At 39.7% G+C, this 24348-nt stretch overlaps 1 protein-coding gene across 6 annotated transcripts in view; it reads left to right on the top strand.

Moving 5' to 3' along the window:
• PDE7A (phosphodiesterase 7A) overlaps positions 1–24348 on the top strand; it is a 131382-nt gene that overhangs the window by 58325 nt on the left and 48709 nt on the right. For 2 of the 6 annotated variants that reach the window (XM_008255575.5, XM_089336270.1), the window contains exons 2-4: positions 8341–8401; positions 12481–12564; positions 23594–23665. In XM_008255575.5, coding sequence (XP_008253797.1) covers positions 8341–8401; positions 12481–12564; positions 23594–23665 — 217 coding nt within the window. Of the gene's footprint in view, positions 1–1612; positions 1884–8340; positions 8402–12480; positions 12565–23593; positions 23666–24348 lie in introns of those variants that run through there. The other 4 variants (XM_008255576.5, XM_008255577.5, XM_089336271.1 and 1 more) reach the window with 4 other exon arrangements.

Genomic DNA, 24348 nt, shown 5'->3' with positions numbered 1-24348 from the left:
GGGTTAGCATCACAGTTTGTTCATTCTGGAGCCAGAAGTAAAAAGTTCACAGCCAGCTATTGGAGCAGCTTAGATTTAAGAAAATTTGGATTTAGACCTGTCAGTTTATGTTTCACTTTGATAGGTCTAAAATTAACTTCTGCATGAATTCTTTGTACCAAGGATTAGCTAATGAAAAATTAGTATTTGAACCATTTGAGCTATTTTCAAATACTTGAGAATTGTCATTTGTGCACTGTTGCTGTGCAAGTGGTTTTATTCCCTCATAGACTGCAGTCTGTGACATAGTCCTGTCACCTCTGAGTTTTGTCATGGTCCTGCCACCTGAAGGTTGTGATCACCTCTCTCCTGGACCTCTGTCAGGCAGCCCAACTCCCCATGAACTGCCCTCCTCTAACTAATTATGTTTGACCAAAGTGGCTTTTCAGAATGGAACCATCTGCTAAAGGTGCCCGGCAGGTTGTCATTCATTTCTAGCATGGAGACAGGCCACCTTTGTGTGGCCTCCAGGAGGGCCCTGTAGGGAGTGGCCTGTGTTCCCCCATGCTGCAGCCTCATCTGTCCCTACCTGCACTCAAGCTGCCCAGGTCTCCTCTCCGTCACTGGTTCTTGCTGCTTTTTGTCTGGATCCTTGGCCCTCATGCCAAGGATGACCATACAGACATTTTCCTCCTGTCTTTATATTTTTGTCCCATTGCATTCCAGCTTAGGGACACTTCGAGAACCCTGGGAAGAAATCTTTTACCTGTTCTCTAGGTCAGAGCCAGACTTTGCAGGTAGCTTCTCTTTGCTTCATCACACTTGTTACGGCTGCAGTTTCGTGTGTATTGTATCATTTGATTAATGCAGACTCTAAACTGTACCTGTCACAAGGGCGGAAGCCATATCTGCTTTTACTTAATGATTGTATCCCTGATGTCCTGCACAGGACGTGGGACACAATGGCAGCTTAATAAGCACTTGGTGAATACCTGGAATGAGAGTCGCCAGATACCTTTTCTCAGCATTACTACCTGCAGTCTGCTAGCTGCTGTGGCGGTCATTGCAGATGGTTGGGTAGAGGCACACTTCGTTATTAGACAGTTCACTCACTGCCATGAGAGCAAGACATGTACCAAAAGTATTATTTTATAAGCTAGATTGCAATTAGAGTTTGAAAAATAATATACCTTTAATGATGTGAAAATGTGCTGATTCAGCTGGTCTTTGTCAATACATAAAAACGAGTGAATTGCAATGTTAAGGAGCAGAACAGTTTTTGCGACAACATGTAACATTCATAAAGTAATCCTAGCTCCAAAGGAAGTAAACGTTGATCAAACATCAATGTGAGAAGTTGAAGAGTAAAATGTGTTATACTACTTGTAAATGCCGGGACATTGTGCCTGTGAAACGGTCTGTGTGAAGACCAAGAGGAAAGTTTTCATCCTGCCAAACAGTTTTTGAAAGTTGTTGTGAGGCAATCAGTCTGTTAGTATAAAGACTGTACAAGTGCGTGGGGCTGGCCTGGGGCCGCTTTTGTCCACTTATTTGAAGTTGTTAGGTCAGCCCTCGCTCAGGTGCCCCCCTCCTCCCCATTATCCTTAGGTTGCTCCACCCCGTGCCTGGGGTGTGCAGCTTGCTCTGGTAGGAAGACTGGCTGGGCAGTGCATTCTCAGAGGAGTCAGGTGATTGCTGTTGGAAGGCAGCTGCTGGAGGTTCCAGGCAGGCAGTGTCCCCTCTCCTCTGCCTCAGGACAGCTGGTTATTTACCAGGCTCCTAAGAAGTCCTCCTTGCTCACTGGTAGAGGAGAGAGATTATGCAGTGGGCATCTGATTGATCCAATGGGAATTACACTGATCTGGTGTCTGGCTTTGGTTCTTATCAAGTGGATCACCTCCAAGGTAGGCCATCTCTCCTTTGAAGATTGTGACACTTAATCGTTACTTGCAATGCAATGAAGTGGCTAGTTGATTTTCTCTGTTTGCCTCCGTTTTTATCTCTGACTCAAAGAGCTGTGAGTTTTGCTTGTCAGCAGAAAGGCTTTAAATTTCTACCTGCAGCTTTTATTCCTTTTCCACTTGATTCCTTTTTTGGGGTGTTTTCTGGCATCATTCCTCAGTATCCAAGTAGTTGTTCTGAAGGACGTTTTACAATTAAACAACTTGAACTTTTAAGATAATAAAATCCAACTGTTGAGAGACTTTTGGTGTACTTATTTTAAATATCCTTTGCAGAAAAAGAATTTACTAACACTTGTGTACTTAAAGTGAAATTTGAGGACTTCTAAAGAGTGATAAGCTTTTAAAAAAATCACCCTCTGTCATGTTATTTCTTAAGGTCTTGCTGCTGCTAAAATGTATGTCTTAGCTATAATAGAATGTCAAAAGTGTAAGATTAATGACAACTTGTTTCTGAAGTTGAATTCTAAACAGCAGGCTTGAGAAAAGCCTGATCAAGTGCTAACTAGCCACTTGCCATCTGGATCAGAGTCTAAAACTAAAATAAGTTTATACTATTTGGAATTATTAGGCTATTTCTTCTGCACTTGTGTTAGAATGATAATATCTGTCATCACCATGCTGCTTTTTTTTCTTTCTGTATTAAACTGAAGAATAGTAACAAAAATTGTAAAGTCATCACTTTTCGCTAAACAACACAAAACTTTTATAAAGTTAATTTCCTTTTTCAAGGAAAATTTTAATCCCTGGTATGTAATTTTTTACGTAATTTAAGCTAACATTTAAGCACACTCATGAGAAGTAGTCCACTTTTCTTAGTGAATATGAAATGATGAAATAAATCACTTGAAGAAAAACGGTTTGTTCAAATTTTAAAAAACTGTGTGTTTTAAAAGTTAAGAATTAATTTTTGGCACTGATGGCTGTTTAACTCATTGTTTCTAAAGGATTGGTTTGCCAAGTTACCAAATACAGATCAAGTTAATATTAATGCATTTGAATTGTGGGTGTTTTCAGAGACTTTACTTTTTAAAATGATCACCAAAAACAAAAAGGATGCTAAAGTTTTATTTTAACATTTTAAAATAAAGAATGGGAAGGATACTATTCAGTGGATAATGCAATATTTGAATAGTGTAGGAACTCAAATACCTGCAGTTATGTGGGACGAGTAAGATCTGCAAAAGACTTTTGGCGTAGCAGAGAAAACTGATTTTAAGAGCTTTGTGTTTTGCTTATATGTTACTGTTTTTTGATAATGTCATCAAAAATTGTATTTAGTGTCTACTGTGTTTAAGCTCTTTAACTTATCAGTTTACCAGTCTGCAAAATGGGACCACAAAGGTTTACCTTAGTGAGCTCTTCATTGGGTCAAATGCGATTTTGTGTGAAAGCACCTGAACAGTACCTGACAGAGGGAGTTTATATGTTAATATTTTTACTGTGTAGGAGAAATGAATTTGCTTTTGCATGTCTGCCTTTAAAAGTTATGTATTTACTCATACTGGGAACAGCTTTTACACCTTTTGGTCGTGAACCCTCCCATCAGATCATTTATGGAAGACCGATTCACCCTGATTCAGGGTGAGCGGTGTCCTGCCAGGGCGTAGAGAACGTGTTTGAGCGTGGCACTGGATCCTTTGGAACCTTGCAGTTTAACTTGTTTATGCGGCGGCTGTCAGTTTCTGATTAGCCCAGCCTCGCCCATGTTTTGACCTATACTAGTTTGCTTTACAAGCTGTTCCCAGGATGGCTAAATTAGAAGAGTCACGAGTAGGAGCTTCTCAGTTATTTCCATTCACTGGTGAGGCGAGGTGGGAATGTGGGTGATAGCTCAGAATGGTTTATGACTGACAGTGTGACACAGGATTTTCATGAAATTTGTTTTACTCTTTTTACTAAAAATAAAATCTTACTATTATATGGTATTTTTAAATGCTAATCTTTAAAGAAACATGTTAAGGCTATGTGTAGTCTTGGTGTGCAAAGTACATGCAATTATTTTTTAAAACAATATGATTCTAACATGAAGTTCCAGGGTTTCTCGTAATTTACGGTACATTTTTCTACCTCAGTTGCTGAGTGAAATGGCTTATATTCACTTTAATCTTCTTAATTAAGATTAAGGGGGTGAGTGAAGGACTATCACTCAGGATGTATTTGTTGATAGTTTCACCTATTTAAAAAAAAAGTTTTTATCTGGATTTATTTCATAAAAGCTATGTCTTATGATTCAGTATAGCATTTAAGCTAAGTATTTGTAGATCAGTCTTACTTAAATTGGCACCTTGTATCAGATAGAGTATGGGTATTTTGCATATCCCTAAGTAACTTGTTAATGTGTATTTAAAATTAAATTCTACTGGGGCCGGTGCTGTGGCGTAGTGGGTAAAGCCGCCGCCTGCAGTGCCAGCATCCCATATAGGCACTCTTCGAGTTTCCGCTGCTCTACTTGCAATCCAGCTCTGCTGTGGCCTGGGAAAGCAGTGGAAGATGGCCCAAGTCCTTGGGCCACTGCATCCAAGTGGGGGACCTAAAAGAAGCTCCTGGCTCCTGGCTTTAGATTGGCACAGCTCCAGCTGTTGTGGCCATTTGGGGAGTGAACCAGCACGTGGAAGATATCTCTCTCTCTGCCTCTGCCTCTCTGTAATTCTGCCTTTTAAATAAATAAAATAAACCTTTTAAAAATTAAATTCCACTTTTTGCCAAGTTTTTATAAATTTTAATATAAACTCTACCGTTTTAATATTTAAGTTAGGCTCTGTACATGAGCCTAAAATGATTACCTTAAAATAAGTTTTGTATGACCGAATTATATGATCATTATGTTCATTACCCAGTTTTTGACATAATACTATTTTATTTAATAGAGAGCTGATGTTACTCTTTCACAATTCTTAAGATATGAGGTGACAAATGAGATTTTATCTGTATAATTATGGGCCGTTTTAGTAAATACCCTTCCTGCATTAGAAAAAATAATAATGATGCAAGCCACCCTCCTAAAGAAGACCATTAGACATAGCAGCTTAAATTTTGGTTCGACAAGCTGTTTATCCAGGTTGTTATTGCATTCTATCAGATTGATAGGTATTGATGTGACAAGCTGTTGCCCAATATCTGTAGTTTCATTAATATGTTTTAGTTATGGGGCTGGCGCTGTGGCATAACAGGTAAAGCTGCCACCTGCAGTGCTTCAGCATCCCTAATGGGCACTGGTTCAAGACCCGGCTGCTCCAGCTTCTATCTAGCTCTGTGCTAATGGCATGGGAAAGCAGTAGAAGATGGCCCAAGTGCTTGGGTCCCTGCACCCACGTGGGAGACCTGAAAGAAGCTCTAAGTCCTGGCTTTGTATTGGCCCAGCTCTGGGCGTTGCAGCCATGTGGGGAGTGAACCAGCAAATGGAAGATCTCTCTGTCTCTCTCTGTCTCTCTGTCTCTCTGCCTCTGCCTTTCAAATAAATAAATAAATCTTAAAAAAAATATTTTAGCTGATGGAATTATTTATTTCCGCATGTGCCCTTTCAGGGTTACTAAGTTTAATCCCCAGTATGGTAATATTGAGGGGAGGACTGTAATCTAATAAGCTAAATATCTTGGGGAGAGGATTGGAGCAGCAGGTGCGAGTAGTGCCTTTTAATACCAAGTGATTACTTGGCTGTTTGTTCCAGAAAAAATAGTTTACCATGAAACACAGCAGGAGGCTATTCCTATTCCTTGGGATACTCTTGTTGGAAGTTACTTTAAGCATACAAGTGTATTCTGTATGATTTTCTCCCTTGGGATTTGGATCATGCTTTTCTTTGTAGTAGATCTTTAAACTGTATTCAGCTCGTGAATTTTAATACACACACTAGAAATTCAAGAGGTACAAAGATACACATTGAAAAGTGCCCCCCTACATCTGTGTCCCTCGGCCTCCTTAGAGGCAACCCCAGGTTTTTTTTAGCTTTTATTTAATAAATACAAATTTCATAGGTACAGCTTTAGTAATATAGCAGTTCTTCCCCCCTTACCCGCCCTCCCATCCTCACTCCCGTCCCACCTCCTATTCCTTCTCCCATCCCATTCTTAGAATTCATTTTTAATTATCTTTATATACAGACGAACTCTATACTCAGTAAAGATTTCAACAATTCAGGCAACCATTGTTGATAGCTAGAATTTTATTTTTGTTTGAAATGTTCTTCTTACATTTCAAGAGCTATTTTTCTCTTTTTAAAGAAATATGAAATCATGTAAGAATTTTGAGTTGATATTTTTCTCTTAAATGGATAAACATTAAGAATTTAATAATGTCTTGGGCAGCTGTTTTGCATTTTATGAGGATATCAAAGTAAATTGTTTTTTTAATAATATTAAAATACTTGGTTGTTTTTCCTTGAGATTTGTGGATAAGTGTTGGGGTTGTAAATTCCATGCCTGAGCTACAGAAAGAGAGAGAGAGAGAGAGGGAGGGAGGGAGGGAGGGAGGGAGGGAGGTCTTCCATCCCCTAGTTTACTCCCCAAATGGCTGCAATGGCCAGCGCTGGGCCAGGCTGAAGCCAGGAGCCGGGAACTTCTTCCCGTTTTCCCATGTGGGTGTAGGGGCCCAAGGACTTAGGCCATCTTCTACTGCTTTCCCAGGCACATTAGCTGGGAGCTGGAATGGAAGTGGAGCAGCTGGGACTTGAACCATTGCCCATATGGAATGTTGGTATTGCAGGTGGTGGCTTAACCCATTGCAGCACAACACTGGCCCACTTGGGATTTTTATAGAATAGAATAGTTAGAAGGCCTGCCTTATTTAAAATTTTTTAAAAATGTAGTCCCATTTTCTTCTAATAATCTTTTACATTTAAATCGTTGTAATTTATTTTGAAGTAGGAATGCAATAATAAGCTTTATGTTTCTTTCCAGAAGGTAACCACTTAATCTAACACTATTGAATATCATCATTTCCCCCATATATTTTTATATTCTATATCAAATACAAATTATATTCTTGGATTTGCTTCTAGAGTCTTGATTGACTATTTTCTCCGTTTCTTTGCAGTGGCACTGTACTTTGTGTATCAGTGGCTCACTGTGCTAACTCCATTTAATATACTTTAAAATTTTTCTTAACATACTGTCTCTGCTGGGGCAGCAGACTCCCAGCTCTGTGGCCTCTCCTCCACCCAGGGAATTTTGGTTGCTTATCTCAAATAAACTTGCTTTCACTTTTGCACCATAAAAAAATTTTTTTTTTCCCTTTGCTTGTTGGTTCAAGTAATTTTGTAGATCACTTTCGGTGTGCCCTGTTGTATGTGTTGAGATTTAGTCCAGGTCATGGAATGCAGCAGTGAGTGGAATCCCTGCCTCCTTAGAGCTTAGATTCTAATGGGAGACTTGGTCAGTTTTCTCTTCCAGATGTTTAACTTATCATCATTTATATCAGTTCTTTTAATTGATAATTGACTTATCCATTTGTTTGTAAACTGTTATTCATCACTTATTTGCAATCTGTGCATTCAGTAGTTTATTCACCAAATATTTATTTATAGTTTACTAAGTAATGGGCCCTGTTTAGAAGCCAGTGGTGCAATGATGAAGGCAGACAAGGTTCCTGCTTTTGTGGAGCTTTTATTTTAGAAACATGCACACAAGGTGATGTCAGTTGAGTGCCACAGAGGATTGACTTAGGCTGCTGGGGGATGGGGGCTGTCTGGTGGCTTGAGGTTTGATAGTCCCCTCTCTGAAGGGACAGCTTTTCACCTAGAACATGAGAGATGAGAAGGGAGTGATGATGCAGTGAGCCCCGACAGGGGAGCAGCGAGTGTAAAGGCTTTGTGCGTTTGGTGTGGTTGAGGACAAGCAAGGGGCCAATGTGGCTGCCTCATAGTGGCGAGGAGAATTGTGAACGAGAGGACAGAGGTGAGCAGACCGTGGAAAGCTTTGGGAAATCAGAGCTTAGAGTTTGGAATTTATTCCAAATACAGTGGGTGCCATTGGAGCATTTTGAGCAGTAGCTGAAATGCTCACTCCTGCTTCTGTGTGGAGAGCAGCCTGGGCCAAAAGATGGAGGAGGGAATCCAGTGGATCGCCTTGTTCCTCTCTCTGCCATTGGGCAACTCCTGTCAATACTTCCGAGTCAACTCAGAAGTCACTACCAAACCTCTCCTGACCTACTCAGGTGAAATTTCTACCTCCTCATCCTGTATCCACTTCTGTAATAGTTCTTAACCTTATTGTATTATAAGTGTTTGTCTCTCTCCACACTAGAGATTTCAGGAGCAGATACCATGTCCAATTTTGTTTTGTATCTCCAACATTGCTTGCACAATGCTTTGCAAATAATATAAATAAATCTATGTTAGTTGAACTGAATTTTGTATTACATTTAATTGTTACACATTAAAATGTGTGTATTTTTTTTCTAGCGACGTGGAGCTATTTCCTATGACAGTTCTGATCAGACTGCGTTGTACATTCGTATGCTAGGTAAGCCTTATTTATTTTGTACCCAAATTAGTTCATTGTTTTATCATAATCTTTTATTTGAGGATGTGGTATCTTTCGTTAGGTTTTTTTTTTATCATTGTTCATATCACAAATAATCTATTACATTGAAGCTTAGAATCTAGAAACCAACACTGAATGTAATGTGAATAAAAGGAGGCATTTATGAATCACAGATAATGGAGAAATCTCTGGCTTAATAACTGGGACAGTGTCATTAGTCCACAATTTTAAATTGCATGTTGAACATTCTTCATAAAAAATAGGTTTGTAGAGTTGCCAGCACAGACATGGTTGAGGCCATGGAATATCTGGTCAGACAGTTTTGTCACCAGATGTATTTTATTCTCAATTGGCTGCAAGGAATTTATCTTCTAGTCGTGGTGCTTAAGCTTCTTCTTCTTCTTTTTTTTTTTTTTTTAAAGATTTATTTATTTGAAAGACAGAGTTACAGAGAGAGGTAGAGACACTCCCCAGATGGCCGCAACGGCCGGAGCTGTGCTGATCCGAAGCCAGGAGCCAGGAGCCAGGAGCTTCCTCTGGGTCTCCCACATGGGTGCAGGGGCCCAAGGACTTGGGCATTCTCCACTGCCCTCTCAGGCCATAGCAGAGAGCTGATTGGAAGTGGAGCAGCCGGGACGTGAACCCGGCACCCACACGGGATGCCAGCGCCTCAGGCCAGGTCATTAACCGGCTCAGCCACAGCGCTGGCCCCAAGTTACTGATGTTTTACTCAATTCCACAAGGTAGTTTTCTCTCTGTCCCTCTCTCTCTGCCAGATGACATGCTTCCTAATCCCATGCAGTTTACTTCATACTATTGAACATATACTGTTAAGATTCCAAGAGACAAATTTACTTACCTTTTCTTGGAGGATCGCCTGTGACTCTTCTCCTCCTGCTCAGAATCCCTCCCTCACCTTGAAGATATTGAGCCACCCTTCTCCAACTTCTGTTTTCCTTTGCCTCTTTCACTATTCCTTTTCAGACTTTTAAGCCTAAGTGCTGCCTGAGATCCTGTGTTTGCTCTTACTCCCATTATTCCTCTTTAATTTACTGCTTGTATCTTACTTGCCTCACTTCTAATCTATTATAGCACTTATTTTTTTTCCCTCGTGAATGTGCAGTGTTTTCCTCTTCACTGTCTCCATCTCTCCCTACAAACACGTTCAGGGCTCTGTGATCCTTAAAACATATCTTTAGATTCATATTTTCTTTAATTCTGTAGAACATCTCCACCTAGGTGTGTGCTATAGGTACTTTAAACTTAGCATGTCTTACACAACAAGGTTTGCATTCCCCAGGTTTGTTCATTTTGTAGTCTATTGCTGTCTCAGTAAATATAACTCCATTCTTCAGCTGTCAGGTTAGAAACCTGAGAGTCATTCTTTTATTTACTTATTTATTTATTATTATTTGATAGGCAGAGTTAGATAGTGAGAGAGAGAAAGACAGAGAGAAAGGTCTTCCTTTCGTTGGTTCACCCCCCAAATGGCCATTACGGGACGATCTGAAGCCAGGAGCCAGGTGCTTCCTCCCAGTCTTCCATGCGGGTGCAGGGGCCCAAGCACCTGGGACATCCTCCACTGCCTTCTCCGGGCCACAGCAGAGAGCTGGACTGGAAGAGGAACAATCGGGACTAGAACCCGGCGCCCATATGGGATGCCAGCGCCAAAGGCAGAGGATTAACCAAGTGAGCCACGGCACCAGCCAATTCTTAACTCCTATTCCTTCCACACTCTGTGTCTAATTCATCAACAAATCCTGATGGCTGATACCTTCAAAATAAATCCAGAATCTCACCACCCTGATGGTATTACCCACTCCAAGCCTTAGTTATTGCTGTCGCTCCCCCTCTTCGTGGAGGAACGACACAAAACCCTGCGCTGTTCTTTTGTCTGCTCGGCCCTCCCTGGGTTTGCTGCTGGTTCTTCCCAGGTTGGCTACCGTCCCTTCCACCTCCGTGGAAGGGCGGTTCCCCCTGCCACTTTCCCCACTTCCGCGGGGGAGCGGTACACCGCCGGCCGGCTCTCTCGGGGGCTGCACAGGTGTTCCTTCAGATAGATGTTCCTGGTGCATGTTGTCTCTCTCCTCCTTTATAGTCCTCTTCCACCAATCCCAACTCTGCTACCCACACGCCGAGTATGCTGCTCTCCTCCAATCAGGAGCAGGTCTTGCTGTTTATTGGTTGAACTGGAGGCAGCTGTGTAGAAGCTGTTTCCTCCTCTCCCAGCGCCATATTGTGGGAGAGCAGATGCATAGAATAAGTCTTAATTCCAGTAACTTAGTCTAGTCCGAGTTGCTCCCCACAATTGCTTCTTTTATTGCACTCATTCCTTACCCAGTTTTCCTGCAGCCACCTTCCTCTATTTTAGACTACACAGCCAGAGCGAGCCTTTGCAAACATAGGTTAGATCATCTTCTCTGTTCATAACCCTCTGATGTTTCTGTGTCTTAGAGTAGCAACCAGAGCTGCTGTAATGGCCATAAAGGCCCTACATGATCTGACCCTTGTGCCTCTCTGTCCTTACCTCCCACAGGGTCCCTCACTCACCTGACATAAGTCATCCAAGCCTCTTTGCTTGTCCTTGAACAGGCCAAGCATGCTTCTGTCTTGGGATACAGGTGTTTATGCTTGCTCTGCCTTGTTGTTGGAAACCTCTTCCTCTCGGATAGCCATGCAGCTCCCTGCCTCGCTTCCTTCCAGTCCCTGCTCAGATACCTCCTTTTCCCTGACCACACTAATGCGTCACCTCTGTTCTTCCCTCTCTATTCCTCTTCCTTTGCTTTAGTTTTCTTCATGTAACTTATCATCTTTCATACTATGAAATGATGTATTTGCTTTGTTCTTGGTCTCATGCTATAAAAAGATAAGCTTCTTGAGGACAGGGACTTTGTATATCTTGTTCCCTGCTGTCTTTCCAGTGCCTGAAGTATGGTGGATGCCTGGTAGACATTACACTGTAAAGGAATCACACCGCATGAGAGAGGTGATTCATCATTGTGGGGTAGAGTCATGGCAGATGAAATGAGCCTTCAAAGAAATGATGATCTTAGTTAGAAAAACAAGTAATTAGTAAAGCCTTATAGGCAGGCAGAATTGTATGAACACAGGGATAAGGGTTGAAGACTTAAAGGTTGTGGACCTGGAAGCTGTGACAGTGGAGTGGGGAAGTGTTGACTTTGTAACCCACACGGCTTGAATTTAAATCCTGGCCCGCCCTATGCACTAACCTTGGGGCATGGCACATGTTATTCTCAAAGTCCAGCTTCTACATCTGTAAAATGGAGATTGTTATTGGTGAGTGTTGACTTGAGAATTAAATAAAGTAATGCCTGTAAGACAAAAAGTGTTGTGGTTATGTTGCTCTATAGAGAAATAAATCTGAAAGTCATGTAGGTCCATATAGGAAAAACACTGATTATAAAGACCAAAGTTTAAGACCTAGCTGAAGACCTTGGGTATACTCACTGGCAGTAGAAAAGATTAAGTTAAATAGTGGAAAAGCAACAGCATTCCAGTTTTCTACACATTTATGTGGTTGCAGACTACTTGAGAATAGGTCATGTCTCTTCTATCTTTCTAATTTCTTTTAGTCCATAGCATAGTACTAGGCACAGAGTAGATGTTTAATAAATGTTTATTCTTGCTATGACCTTTTAAAGGTTTGTGCTGAGGATTTTCTGTCTCTTCTAAAAGAGATTTTGTTTCCCAGTGGACATTTTTCTTCTTCTTTTTTTTTAAATTCCATGTAAACAATAAAGTGTTAGGTTGTATTATCACATATTTGACTTATCTTTCAGAAAGCTTACTTTAATAGGCTATAATTATTATTGTTGTAGGGGTATATTTAAAAAAAAAATCACCTCATCCAACCTTGCAACTCAGTACTGAAGATCTGTGAAACACTTCAGATAACTTTCTCTTCACTACTTGTTCCATGTATGTTACTAAGGGGCCATTATGTATGGAGTCCTACCACGTGGACCTTTCTTGCATATTGGAGCTTCTTTCCAAATGAGAGCCTTCTAAACTTTCATTGTATTCTTGATTCTGACCAGGAGATGTACGCGTAAGGAGCCGAGCAGGATTTGAATCAGAAAGAAGAGGTTCTCACCCATACATCGATTTTCGTATTTTTCACTGTAAGTGTTGACAGCCACTGTGGTTCTTCAGATTTTCACTAAACTTCAGGTCTTTATTATGAGTCTCTGGTTCTCCAAGGCAAAAAAAGAATGTGACAGGAAAAACTATATAATGGTTAGCATATTTGAAAAACATGCTGACACTTTAGTAGATGTTTCGGGACAATTAGAAAAGAAAAATATTAACCGTGTTAAAGCTGGTAAAGTTTTTCTTTCTTATGTGAAATTACTTTGGTACTTTTTTCTTTGAAAATGTATTTTAAAGAGTTGTTTCATTGCAAATGTTTTATCATTAATTTAATCTGGAATAGATGAAATGTTTTATGGAAAAGATATATTATAAAGGTATTTTGATAGTTTAACAAATTTCAATTTTTGGTTTATTTGAAATGCACATTATCTTTAAACATGTTTGGTAGAATGCATACTTCAGAAGCAAACATTCTGTGTGCATCTGGGTTTATAATGGAGGGAAACTGGAAAAGATATAACTTCTAAATTTTTTAAATATTGAACATATTAAGCCTGTTTCTGGAGGAGTTCCACTTTTGGCAATGTTGGATAAAGTAATTTGGATTAACACTCTACTTGGAGAATGGGAAAAACTGGACAAAATATAAAAAACATATGTTGGCACTTAGCGCAATGCTGTCCAGCAGTGAGCTTGGCAGTTCAGACCACCTTTTCTTGGCTGGATATGTGGAGTCTGAGAAAGGTGGGTGAGAAGCCGAGCAGAGCTTTTGATGAATACGTAAGGATAGGGAGGCGAAAACAGGTGGTTATAGCGTGCCAAGGTTAAATGGTAGATACTGGTAAATCTTGTGTACTTAGATTGGAACCAAGTACTGCATCTTAGAACTAAATCCTAGGTTTGAGATGTGTCAATCCCTGATTACATTAAGGTGATCCATGACTGTGGTGCTTCTAGCTGCCTGCGGGACAGTGATGTTACTCAGCCATCAAGGTTGCTAACTATAAACAGAACCCTGAAGAGTGGCCCCGGTAAAGATTGGTCACAGCCTTTGCATTGTTGGCACACCCAGTAAGAATGTGCAGAGACACCTAGGCCTCTGTGGAGGATTGCCTCTTCCAGTAATAACAAATGACCCCAAAACTTATTGGCATAAAACAGCCACCGTTTTTATGTTCATAATTTTAAGAGGCAGGCATTCAGTCAGAGTGTATTGGGTTTGGTGTGCCTGTGCACCGCAGTGCTGGGTTCTTTGATTGGGATAGTTCAGACATCTAGATAGCTGGATTGGCTCCACTGAGTCCCTGTGTCCTGGTTCTTCTTGTATCATCTCCTAGGTCTGGAACCTCCAACGTGGTTTTGGTGCCAGCATTGGGAAGGCTGGAATTTCTGGGACTGATCAGCATTTCTCTCCAGACATTGTCAGTCTCGGGGAATTTCAGCTTCTTAGATGGCAGCTGCTTTCTCCCACTGCAGGTGTTTCGAGGGAGAGGAAGCATGGGAGCTCCTAGTCTCTGGAAGTCTGGGCCTAGACCCTGGCATACTGTCTTATTGCCATATTCTGTTGATCAGTCAGGTCATCTGGGTTGTTCATATTCATGGACAGAGGATTTAGATCCCAGATGCAACTTGTCAGAGGCAGTAAGGTAAAAGATTTTTTAATTTTCCATCTTTAGTGTGGCATAAAATTTGTTGACGAAAGAATTAGGGTCCCAGAAGGAGAGGAGAGGGAGAATGTAGCACAGTTTTTAAGAGATAATGGCTGAGAAATCTCTAAATCTTGATAAAAAGACATAGAGATACAGATACAGGAAGCACTGTACATCTCAGAGTAGTATTAAAAGAAAACCACACCTAGGTATACCATGGTGTAACCATGAAATCCGAAATCATGGAGAAAATATTAAAAATAATGAGACAGAAAGAGAGGGGAAATACTGCCTTTGAAGGAGCAGTTACGAAATTGCCAGAAATAGATCCTTGATTCATTTTAAACAGAAACCAAGAAGCTAAAAGACCAAAGAATGGTAACTCCAGTGTGCTAGAAAAAATAAATAACTGTTAGGTTGAAATTTCATCCACGGGCTCTTCTAGATAGTGCCGGGGGGAAAGGACACCCTAGATAATTTATTATATAAAGCCAGCATAGTCTTCATACTATAACCTGACAAACGTAGGACAAGAACAGAAAATTACAAGCACATCACTCAAGAATACAGATGGGACACCTTAAATGCACAGATAGAACAGCTTAAGTGCATGTTCTCAAATTCAGTATGTAATATATAAGAATAATGATCTGTTTTGACCCAACTTGCATTCTTGTAGGAATATCAGATTGGCTTACCATTGAAAAAACAATCTACATAATTCACTGCAATAATGGATTAAAGGAGAAAACTTACAGATAGACCAGTGCTGAAATGAGTGTGCTAAATGCCAGTAGGACCAAATGCTAAAAAAAAAAAGTTATGATTTATGTATGACATGATTACATACCCAGAAAATTACTAGGATTAATAGTAAGTGAATTTAGCAAACTAGCTAGAAAAGAAATTAGTATGTGGCTGTATTTCTATAAAGCAGCATTGGCAAAGTTAAGATAAAATATAATTTAGATTTTATAAGGCGTCAAATATGTAGGGATAAACCTAACTGAAGATGTGTTTGATTACTTAGAAAATTATAATGCATAACAAAGAGATTAAAAAGGCCTAAATAAATTAAGACATATACTATTGTTTATCAGTTGGAAGAGTAAATATTTAAAGGTGTCATTTTTCTGAAATTTATGTATATGGGTTTAGTGAAATCACAATGAAAATCCTAACTTTTTTTTTGTGGTGGGTGGGTAGCAGTTTTTTGAATCGAGCTAATCATAAACTTTTTCCAAGAATTAAGAAAACGAAGAAGAGCAAAGACATTCAGGAAAAAAGAACAACCAAATTATAGGATTTATCTCTCCTAGGTATCAAAATTTATTCTGAGCTTTAATGATTGAGTCAGGATGATAGCGGTCCAAAGACTGACAAGTAGAATAATAGCACATTATGCAGTCTAGAAACACACCCACGTTTATGGGTATTTGATTTGTGACAAATGTGGTAGTGCAGTGGTGGAACATACATGGTGTAAGTCAAGTGGATAATCTGGAAGTTGGGGAGGAGGGGAAAGGGAGAAGGAGCACAAATCTTTACCCCTATTCATACCATACATGAAAAAAAATCAAATTTTGGTGGATTAAGTTTGCCAAATTATGTTGATAAATGAGAAATGAAGAAGAAAGGAGAACTGGTTTAACTGTGTGGAGATGTGGTCCGTAAAGCCTGAAGTCAGAGAGGACTAAAGTACTTAAGTACAGACAGCTTTTTCAGAGGTTTTGCTGCAAAGGGAAGAAATAAAGAGCTGACAGGAAAAGTAGGGGCACTGAAGCTAGAAACTAATAGTGAAGTTAGAAAACAGACTATATAGGAAAACCTGTGGAATTTATTTAAAGCAGTGATTACAGGAAAATCCACAGCCTTAAGAAATACTTCTTTTGGGGCCAGCATTGTGGCATAGTGGGTAAAGCCACTGCCTGCAACAGCAGCATCCCATATAGATGCCAGTTCCTGTCGTGGCTACGGCGTTTCTGATCTAGCTCCCTGCAAATGGCTTGGGAAAGGCAGTGGAAGATGGCCCAAATGTTTGGGCTTCTGCCACACATATGGGAGACCCAGATGGAGTTCCAGGCTCTTGGCATCAGCCTGTCTCAGAGTTGGCCATTGGAGCCACTTGGGGAGTGAACTAGCAGATGGAAGACCTCTTTGTGTGTCTCCCTTTCTTTCTTCCTGTAATTCTGACTTTCAAATAAATAAATATCTTTTTTAAAAAAAATATTTTCAGAAACAAAGAATGAAATAAGTCAACTAAGTAGCCTAATTGAAGAAGTTAAAGAATAATAAAATATATCTAAGAGAAGATGAAGAAAACAATAAAAATAAAAAACAAGTCAATGAATTAGACAACTGAAATAAAAACAAACCGCTAACTAGGAGCTTGTTTACAATAAAGTGTTGGCTAATGTAATAAGGCATTACATGGATGCATGTAGAGTGAAAAACTGGAGGGGAAAATCCCACAGATTTAGAAGAACAGACTACTTCTGGGCAGGCATTGTGGTGCAGTGGGTTAATATGCAGCCTGGGATGCATGTATCCCATAGTGGAGTGCTGATTCAAGTCTTGGCTGCTCTGCTTCTGACCAGCTTCCTACTAATGCATCCTGGACAGCAGCAAATGATGGCTAAAGTGCTTGGACCCTGCCGCCCATGTGGAAGATCCAGATGCAGTTTTTGGCTCCTTGCTTTGGCCTGGCCCAGTTGTGGCTGTTTTGGACATTTGGGGAGAAAACCAGAGAATAGACTATCTCTCCTCTGTTTCTCCCTTTCTCTTTGTCACTGAACTATTCAAATAAAAAAAATTTTTTAAAGAAAAAACTACTTTGCATGGGTCTAAACAATATTTGAAAACCTTTGTGATCCAGAAAGATTTTTTTGAAAAATATTTATTTATTTGAAAGGCAGAGTTAGAGAAAGAGAGAGAGATCTTCTACCTACTAGTTCCTCCCCAAATGGCTGCAATGTCTAGGGCTGAGCCAGGCCAAAGCCAGGAGCCTGAAACTCCATCTGGGTTTCCCATGTGGGTAGCAGGGGCCCAGCCATATGGGCCAACTTTTGCTGCTTTCTCAGGCACATTAGAAGGGAGTTGACCAACAAAGACTGAAGCCCACACTCCTGTGGAATGCCGGCATCACAGGTAGCAGCTTAACCTGCTGTGCCACAGTGACAGCCCCAAGAAAATTTTCTTGGAAATTGTAATGTATCAGGACAATGTAGAAAATACAGATTAAGTAAACTAGTAATACTCAGAGGATTGTATGGAGTTCTCAGCACTCTTTGGAGGGACTATGAGATTAAAAGTATTTTTATTATTTATTTTTTATTTTTTAAATTTTATTTATTTGAGAGGCAGAGTTAGGGAGGGTGGTAGAGTTGGGAGACTGGGAATACGAATGAGAATCTTCCCTCTGCTGGTTCACTGCCCAGATGGCTGCAATGGCCTGAGCTGGGCTCTGCCAAAGCCAGGATCCTAGAGCTTCTTCTAGTTCCCCATATGGATGCAGGAGCCCAAGGGCTTGAGTCATCTTCCACTGCTTTCCCAAGTGCATTAGCAGGGAGCTGGACGGGAAGTGAAGCGGCTAGGATTCAAACGGGCACCCACATGGGATGCTGGTGTTGTAGGCAGCGGTTTAACATGCTATGCCGCAACACCAGCCCCCAAAGTAGTTTATAATGATTGTAAGATGTTCGAGTATTTGCCTTTTCTTATTATCACTTATAGATACAGTGGAGTTTTTTGAGGCCATATCATATATGCTATCTGAACACTTTGAAAGTATTAGCAGATATGTGATAAATATCAGGACATTAAAGAGATTTTTAAAACAGAAAAAACAGTGCCATTCTTATTAAATTTTTCATTGTTTTTGGAAAATATAGTTTTTATAAAATGCTATTTATATTAGCATGGGATTCTTTATTATTTGAAGTAAAATAATAAATATTTTACATTTTCAATCCCATTTAAGCTTAAATAATTAGTACTTTATAGTTACATATTTTTAAGAAAATTTTCTAAATTAAATATTTAAATAATAAAATTCAAATCTGAGTTTGTATCATGGTGAGCATGTATAACTTACCTGGACTATAATTCTTTGGGCCAGTCAGTAATTATAGAGTCCTGAGAACCAGCATGCCAGAGACAGTTGCATGTGAGTTACTTCTCTAAGAGCCTGAGAGAGATTTAATAGGCACATTCTTTTAGATGTTTTTTTCTTTTATTTAAAGATTTATTTATTTACTTGAAAATGTTAGAGGGAGAGATGGGGGGAGGGGGAGAGAGAGAAAGAGAGAATATGAATGAATGAATATCTTTCATATGCTGGTTCACTTTCCAGATGGCTAAAATAGCCAGGGCTGGGCCAGGCTGAAGCCGGGAGCCAAGAGTTTCTCCTGGGTCTCCCACATGGGTATCAGGGCCCCAAGCACTTGGGCCATTTTCTGCTGCTTTCTCAACCCATTAGCACAGAGCTGGATGGGAAGTGGAACAGCCAGGACAAGAACCCGCACCCATATGGAATGCTATTGTCTAGGGCTGCGGCTTTACAACTCTGCAGGACAATACTGGCCCCTCCTCAAGGTCTTTTAAAGATGATAGTTTCAAACTTTTTTAAACTCTTCCACATATAAAAAAGGAACCATTCAAAGTAATTTTATAAAGCAAATTCAGCTTCCTTAGAGGCAAATGTAATATGCTCACTGTACATGTCAATTAAAAAATTTTAAATGTTAAATTAAAGAATCCCAACAACATAAAAGAATAATACTTTGGTCTTCACGAAGAAGCAATGGTGATTCAGTATATACTTTTTCCTTTGACAATAACATTGATATGTGATAACATTGCTTGCAGAATGAAACTGGGTGGCTTGATCACATGGAAATGGAAACATTGTTAAAGATCTTTTTAATTCTGATTCATATGCATGTGTTACTCAGAAGTCTTAAAATATATATAACATATATATATGTTTACAATGGTTTGTTGATTAATTCAAAAGACAGAGAGACAGAGATCTTTCATCCACTGGTTCATTTCCCAAATGCCTACAAAAGTCTGGGTGAGGCCAGGGTGAAGCCAGGAACCAGGAACTCATATGGAGTTTCCTGCATTTGCTCCCAGGGTGCACATTAACAGGAAACTGGAATCAGGAGCAGAGCCAGGCATAAGTACAGGCTTGATAGGGCACTTGAGTGTCCCAAGTAGCATCTTTTTAATTTTTATTTAATTAATTAATTTATTTTTTGGACAGGCAGAGTGGACAGTGAGAGAGAGAGACAGAGAAAAAGGTCTTCCTTTTCCATTGGTTCACCCCGCAATGGCCACTGCGGCCGGTGCACCGCGCTGATCCGAAGCCAGGAGCCAGGTGCTTCTCCTGGTCTCCCATGCGGACACAGGGCCCAAGCCATCATCCACTTGGGCCATCCTCCACTGCACTCCCTGGCCACAGCAGAGCTGGACTGGAAGAGGAGCAACCGGGACAGAACTGGTGCCCCAACCGGGACTAGAACCCGGTGTGCCGGCACCACAGGCGGAGGATTAGCCTAGTGAGCCGCGGCGCCTGCCACAAGTAGCATCTTAACTCCTAGGCCAAATGCCTGCCTCTGTAGCTGGAAATTAACCGTCACTGTAGAATTGGTCCTGTAGTTAAAATTATATGATTTAGAGGTTTTTTTGGTACTGGGGAAAAAAATGAATTGTTCTTTGGTTTTGTTCAGTAGATTTTGCATATTACACAGCTCAGAATTCTTTAACAATTTTAATGTGTGTTTCTTTTGTTAATATTTGTAAGTTATTTATTCAAGATAGAGAGGAACAGATAGATTTCCCATGCACTGGTTCACTCTCCAAATGCCCACAGCAACCAGGATGAGGCTAGGAGTCCAGAACTCAATCCAGGTCTCTCACTGGGTGACAGAAACCCACTCCTTCCAGGTTGCACGTTAGCATGGAGCAAGAATTGGGAGCAGAGCCAGGACTTGAACTCAGGCACTCTGATATGAGATGCAGGCATCTAAAGTGGCGTCTCCGCTACTGTGCCAAACACCCACCCCATTAGAATGTGTTTTGCAGCATGTGATTTAATCAGGCATGAGCACGTGTTCTGCAATGACTAAACCTGTTAGCCATCTTCAAGCCATTGTCTGCAGCATCTTGGATTGTCCTGCAAGTTTGCCCAAACTTGTTCTCTGCAGAAGTTAGCCTATGAAGCTTTTCCTTAATTGAACACTGGGTTTGAATGTATGCGCTGTGAAGTCTAAACTGCATCAGACTGGAAGACTGTCCCTCTCCACCTGTGAATTTCCAGGTTTTTTCCTTGTCAGGTATCTAATTCCCTTTCACGCTATTTGAAGAAATAAGGAGTTGATTTTTGTGGAGTCATATTTGTTCTGTATCCCTACTTCCTTGGGAAATGCCCTTGATAAGGACACCTGTGACTTAGGTCACATACACACTCATTTATGCTCCCGGACCTGGCAAAGTTCCTTACACCTTAGTGACTCTGTTTAAACCTTCCAAGATACTGAAGCATCAAAAAGACTGTAATGTGCCCTCTCTCCTCTTGCATAAAATTAAAAATAAGATTGTTTACACAGTGACACTAAAATGTTATATACAGGCTGGAATAAAAATAGTTTCTAGGTACTCTGATTGTGAAACTCTAGACAGTTATATTAAACTTTCTGAAGCTAGAATGTTTCTTTGTCTACACTTCCTCAACCTATTTTTTCTGTGTACTTTATTTTTACACTAAACTTACTATTAATTTCCCTGTTGTAAAATTCTTGTCCCTTTCTGTTCTTTCATGGCTTGAATCCAGGCTGTCATTAAATCCCATGTGGTTTTGTATTCTGAAGTAACAGGTTTACCTGCTCACTTCCCTACTTAACTCTTTTCTACCTTGAGATTATTCTGAAATTCTGTCATCTGTACTTTTAAGAATTCTGTCCTCTATTCTGTACCCAGAGTTGAGTCTTGTCTCAAGAGTGGGAAAGCATGAAATATAGAGGAAAAATGCATGACGATAGGTTATAGACATGTATAATACCACTAGCATATTTTTGCCTATAATTGTATATTTCCTTTGCATATTGTATCTGTGCAGTGCTGCTGATTTTTTTTGGGTCGGGGGAGCGGGTGCTGGAATAGTTCTAACTTATTTCTGGATTATGATTTTCCTCATGCAGAACCTAAGAAATTTACCTGGAAATAGAATTCTGCACTGCAAAATTGAGCCCTTTTAGTATTTTTTATATGTACAGTGTACTATAAGCAACATTTGAATTTGCATCATGAACTTAGATTCTCTGTGAGACACCTGCCACCAAGATCACTGGCCAGCTAGGGAATAATTACAAGCCCCAAAACCAACAAGAAGGACCACAACAATAATCTGTTTATTTAGATACCACAATCGACTGCACCAAATTTTTGTGGTTTGGATTGTCTTTTGTCACAATCTTTATTTTCTTGAGACCCATAAATTTATCCTCACAATAGGATTTGCTATAGGCCTTATCGTCCAGCTATTTTTGACCTTTAAGAATATTTTTAAAGGATAATAAAGAGGCAAAAGAAAAAAGTCAGTTGAATACAGAAACACATTAACCACCAGAAGCAATCAACCTTACTATTAAACAAACAAATTCCTATCAAATTAGAAAGTTAAACAAATGATCGGCTAAAGTACAGGTGGTGACAGTCCAAATTGTTGTAGACTTTCTGGAGAGTAGTTTGGCAATATGCATGGAGAACTTTAAGCAATTCTTTTGTCTTGGATTTCACCACTAGAAATGTACGAAGAGAATAATCGTAGTAAATGTTAAAGTGTGTGCGAAGACACTCACTTAGATATTGTTTGTAATAGGAAAATGTATTAAATTATGTTATTCACTAAAGTGTTTAAGGACAAAAGGCCAGAATGTTTATAACCTACCTTCCGTGTTCAGAAAAAAAAGAATTCAGTGTACACAAAGACACATACACACACACAAGCTGCAAATGACAAAGCAAATGTTAACAAAGGCAAATAAGAGCAAAGGGTGTTCCTTGTACTATTTGTATTTCTCTCTAAGTTTTTAAAGTATGGTATTTTGAAATTCTGCACAAATTTAAAATCATGGGTTTTTATTTGGATCACATATTTATTCACTAATTGATGTTAGACCAGTTCTGTAATTGGGGAAGATATTGTGTGTGTGTGTATTAATGATTTATTTGAAAGGCAGATTTACAGAGAGAGAGGTCTTCCATCTGCTAGTTCACTCCTTAAATGGCTGTAATTGCCAGCACTAGGCTAGACTAAAGCCAGGAGCTTCTTCTGGGTCTCACATGTGGATGCAGGGACCCAAGGACTTGAACCATCTTCTGTTGCTTCCCCAGGAGCATTAGCAGGGAGCTGGATCAGATGTGGAGCAGCTGGGACTTGAACTGGTGCCCGTATGGGATGCCGGCATTGTAGATGGTGGCTTAACCCATTGCACCACAGCGCCAGGCCCGGGGAAGACATTTTGAAGTTTATTTGAATTCATGGTTACAGGGAGTGGAGGGATTTTGATGATCTTGAACTGTGTTTGCCAAGAACTGTTCCCCAAAGATCTGGTATAAATTTATAGTCAGGATTAGTCTGGCAGCTTTGTAGTCATGATTCTGCTTTAATCAATACGATCTACCATAATTTGTAAATTAAGTCTTTCCTGAGATGAATGTGTCATAGAGAGCCTTTCATTCTAAACTAGCTTTTTTTAGGGGGGTGAGGGGTACGAGTATATAATATATGGATGTCTTTGATACTTTTAGTGGAGTATTCATGGTAAAATTGAAAAATTTTCCCAGGTATCATCTCTTACTAAAGAGATCTTTTGAAACATTCTTTGACCCTTGTTTGCATTCAATTTATTAGCTATATATTTTATATAATAGCACAATGATAATACTCACCATAATTTACATATGCACTTGAGAAAGTACTTTTTCACAGAAGGGAGTCCTTGTTGATATTATTTTATGATGATAAGAAACATTTTGGTTTACTATATCAAAATAATTATTCTTCTCCAGGGAGTATTCCATTTTATGACTTAGATAGGCTATATTATTAATAGGAATTATCTGAGTGTCCTGTGTTAATTAAGAAATTTGGAAGAACTTAGCTCATTAAAGATACTGTTAAAATTGTGATATGTTGCTATTATGTAAAAATGTTTACTCGGTGTTAGAAGGACTGTGATTGCTTATTGAATTGAAAACAGTCTCTGGTCATACAGTTGGAAAAGTATCCCAACTAGTGCATAAGCATTAGTACTGTGCTAGTCACTTATGATTTATTTAGGTGATCGAAAACTAAGATCGATGCTTCTTGTTTAACCTCTTTACCCTTTGTCTGTCCCCAAAGCTGTGCATGGATTCCTGTTATGGGCGAGGGCTACAGGATTGGCAAGAAATGAAGCATCTGGCTGTTCTAAGTGTATGATGATTTTATTTTCTTTTTAAAACAAATGGTGATTGGATTTAGTGGCCCAGACTTTTGTGGACAGATTGATTAGTTTCTGACAAATGTTTAAACTGAAAATGTTGACATTAATACTTCTCGAAGACCTACAAAGTTCTTTGATACTTAGTCCATTTTTATAAGATCTGTAACCCCTAGAACTGCCCTGACTCTGGGTGTCATTCTCACTACGGTGAAGATTTTTCATCTGTTTACATTTAAGAAACTTATGGCTTAAAAAAAAAAAAAACTTATTTTTTGTTTTATTTGAAAAACAGAGAGTGAGCAAATGTTTTCTACCTGCCAGATCGTTACCCCAATGCCCACAACAGTCAGAACTGGGCCAGACTGAAGCCTGAATCCCAGAACTCATTTCAGATCTCCCACATAGGTGTTAGGGACCTAAGTACTTGAGCTATTGCTTCTGCCTCCAGGGTATATGTTAGTAGGAAACTGGATTGGAAGTGGAGTCAGGATTTGAACCAGGCATTCTGGTGTGGGATGCAGACATCCCAAATGATCTTTTAACCACTATACCAAATGCACATCCCAATACACAATTTCTTGTTGGCCTTCGCTCAACTCATTTGAACTGTTTTAGTCTCCTCACCATATATGGGAAAATTCTGTTGTGAGTTTGAGGCACCTAATAGCAATCA

The sequence above is a fragment of the Oryctolagus cuniculus genome, chromosome 6 (genome assembly GCF_051225735.1).
Source record: "Oryctolagus cuniculus isolate XC-2025 breed Fujian yellow rabbit chromosome 6, ASM5122573v1, whole genome shotgun sequence".
Taxonomy (NCBI): domain Eukaryota; kingdom Metazoa; phylum Chordata; class Mammalia; order Lagomorpha; family Leporidae; genus Oryctolagus; species Oryctolagus cuniculus.
Note: the sequence above shows the minus strand (reverse complement) of the source record. Positions and strands in the feature narration are given on the sequence as shown.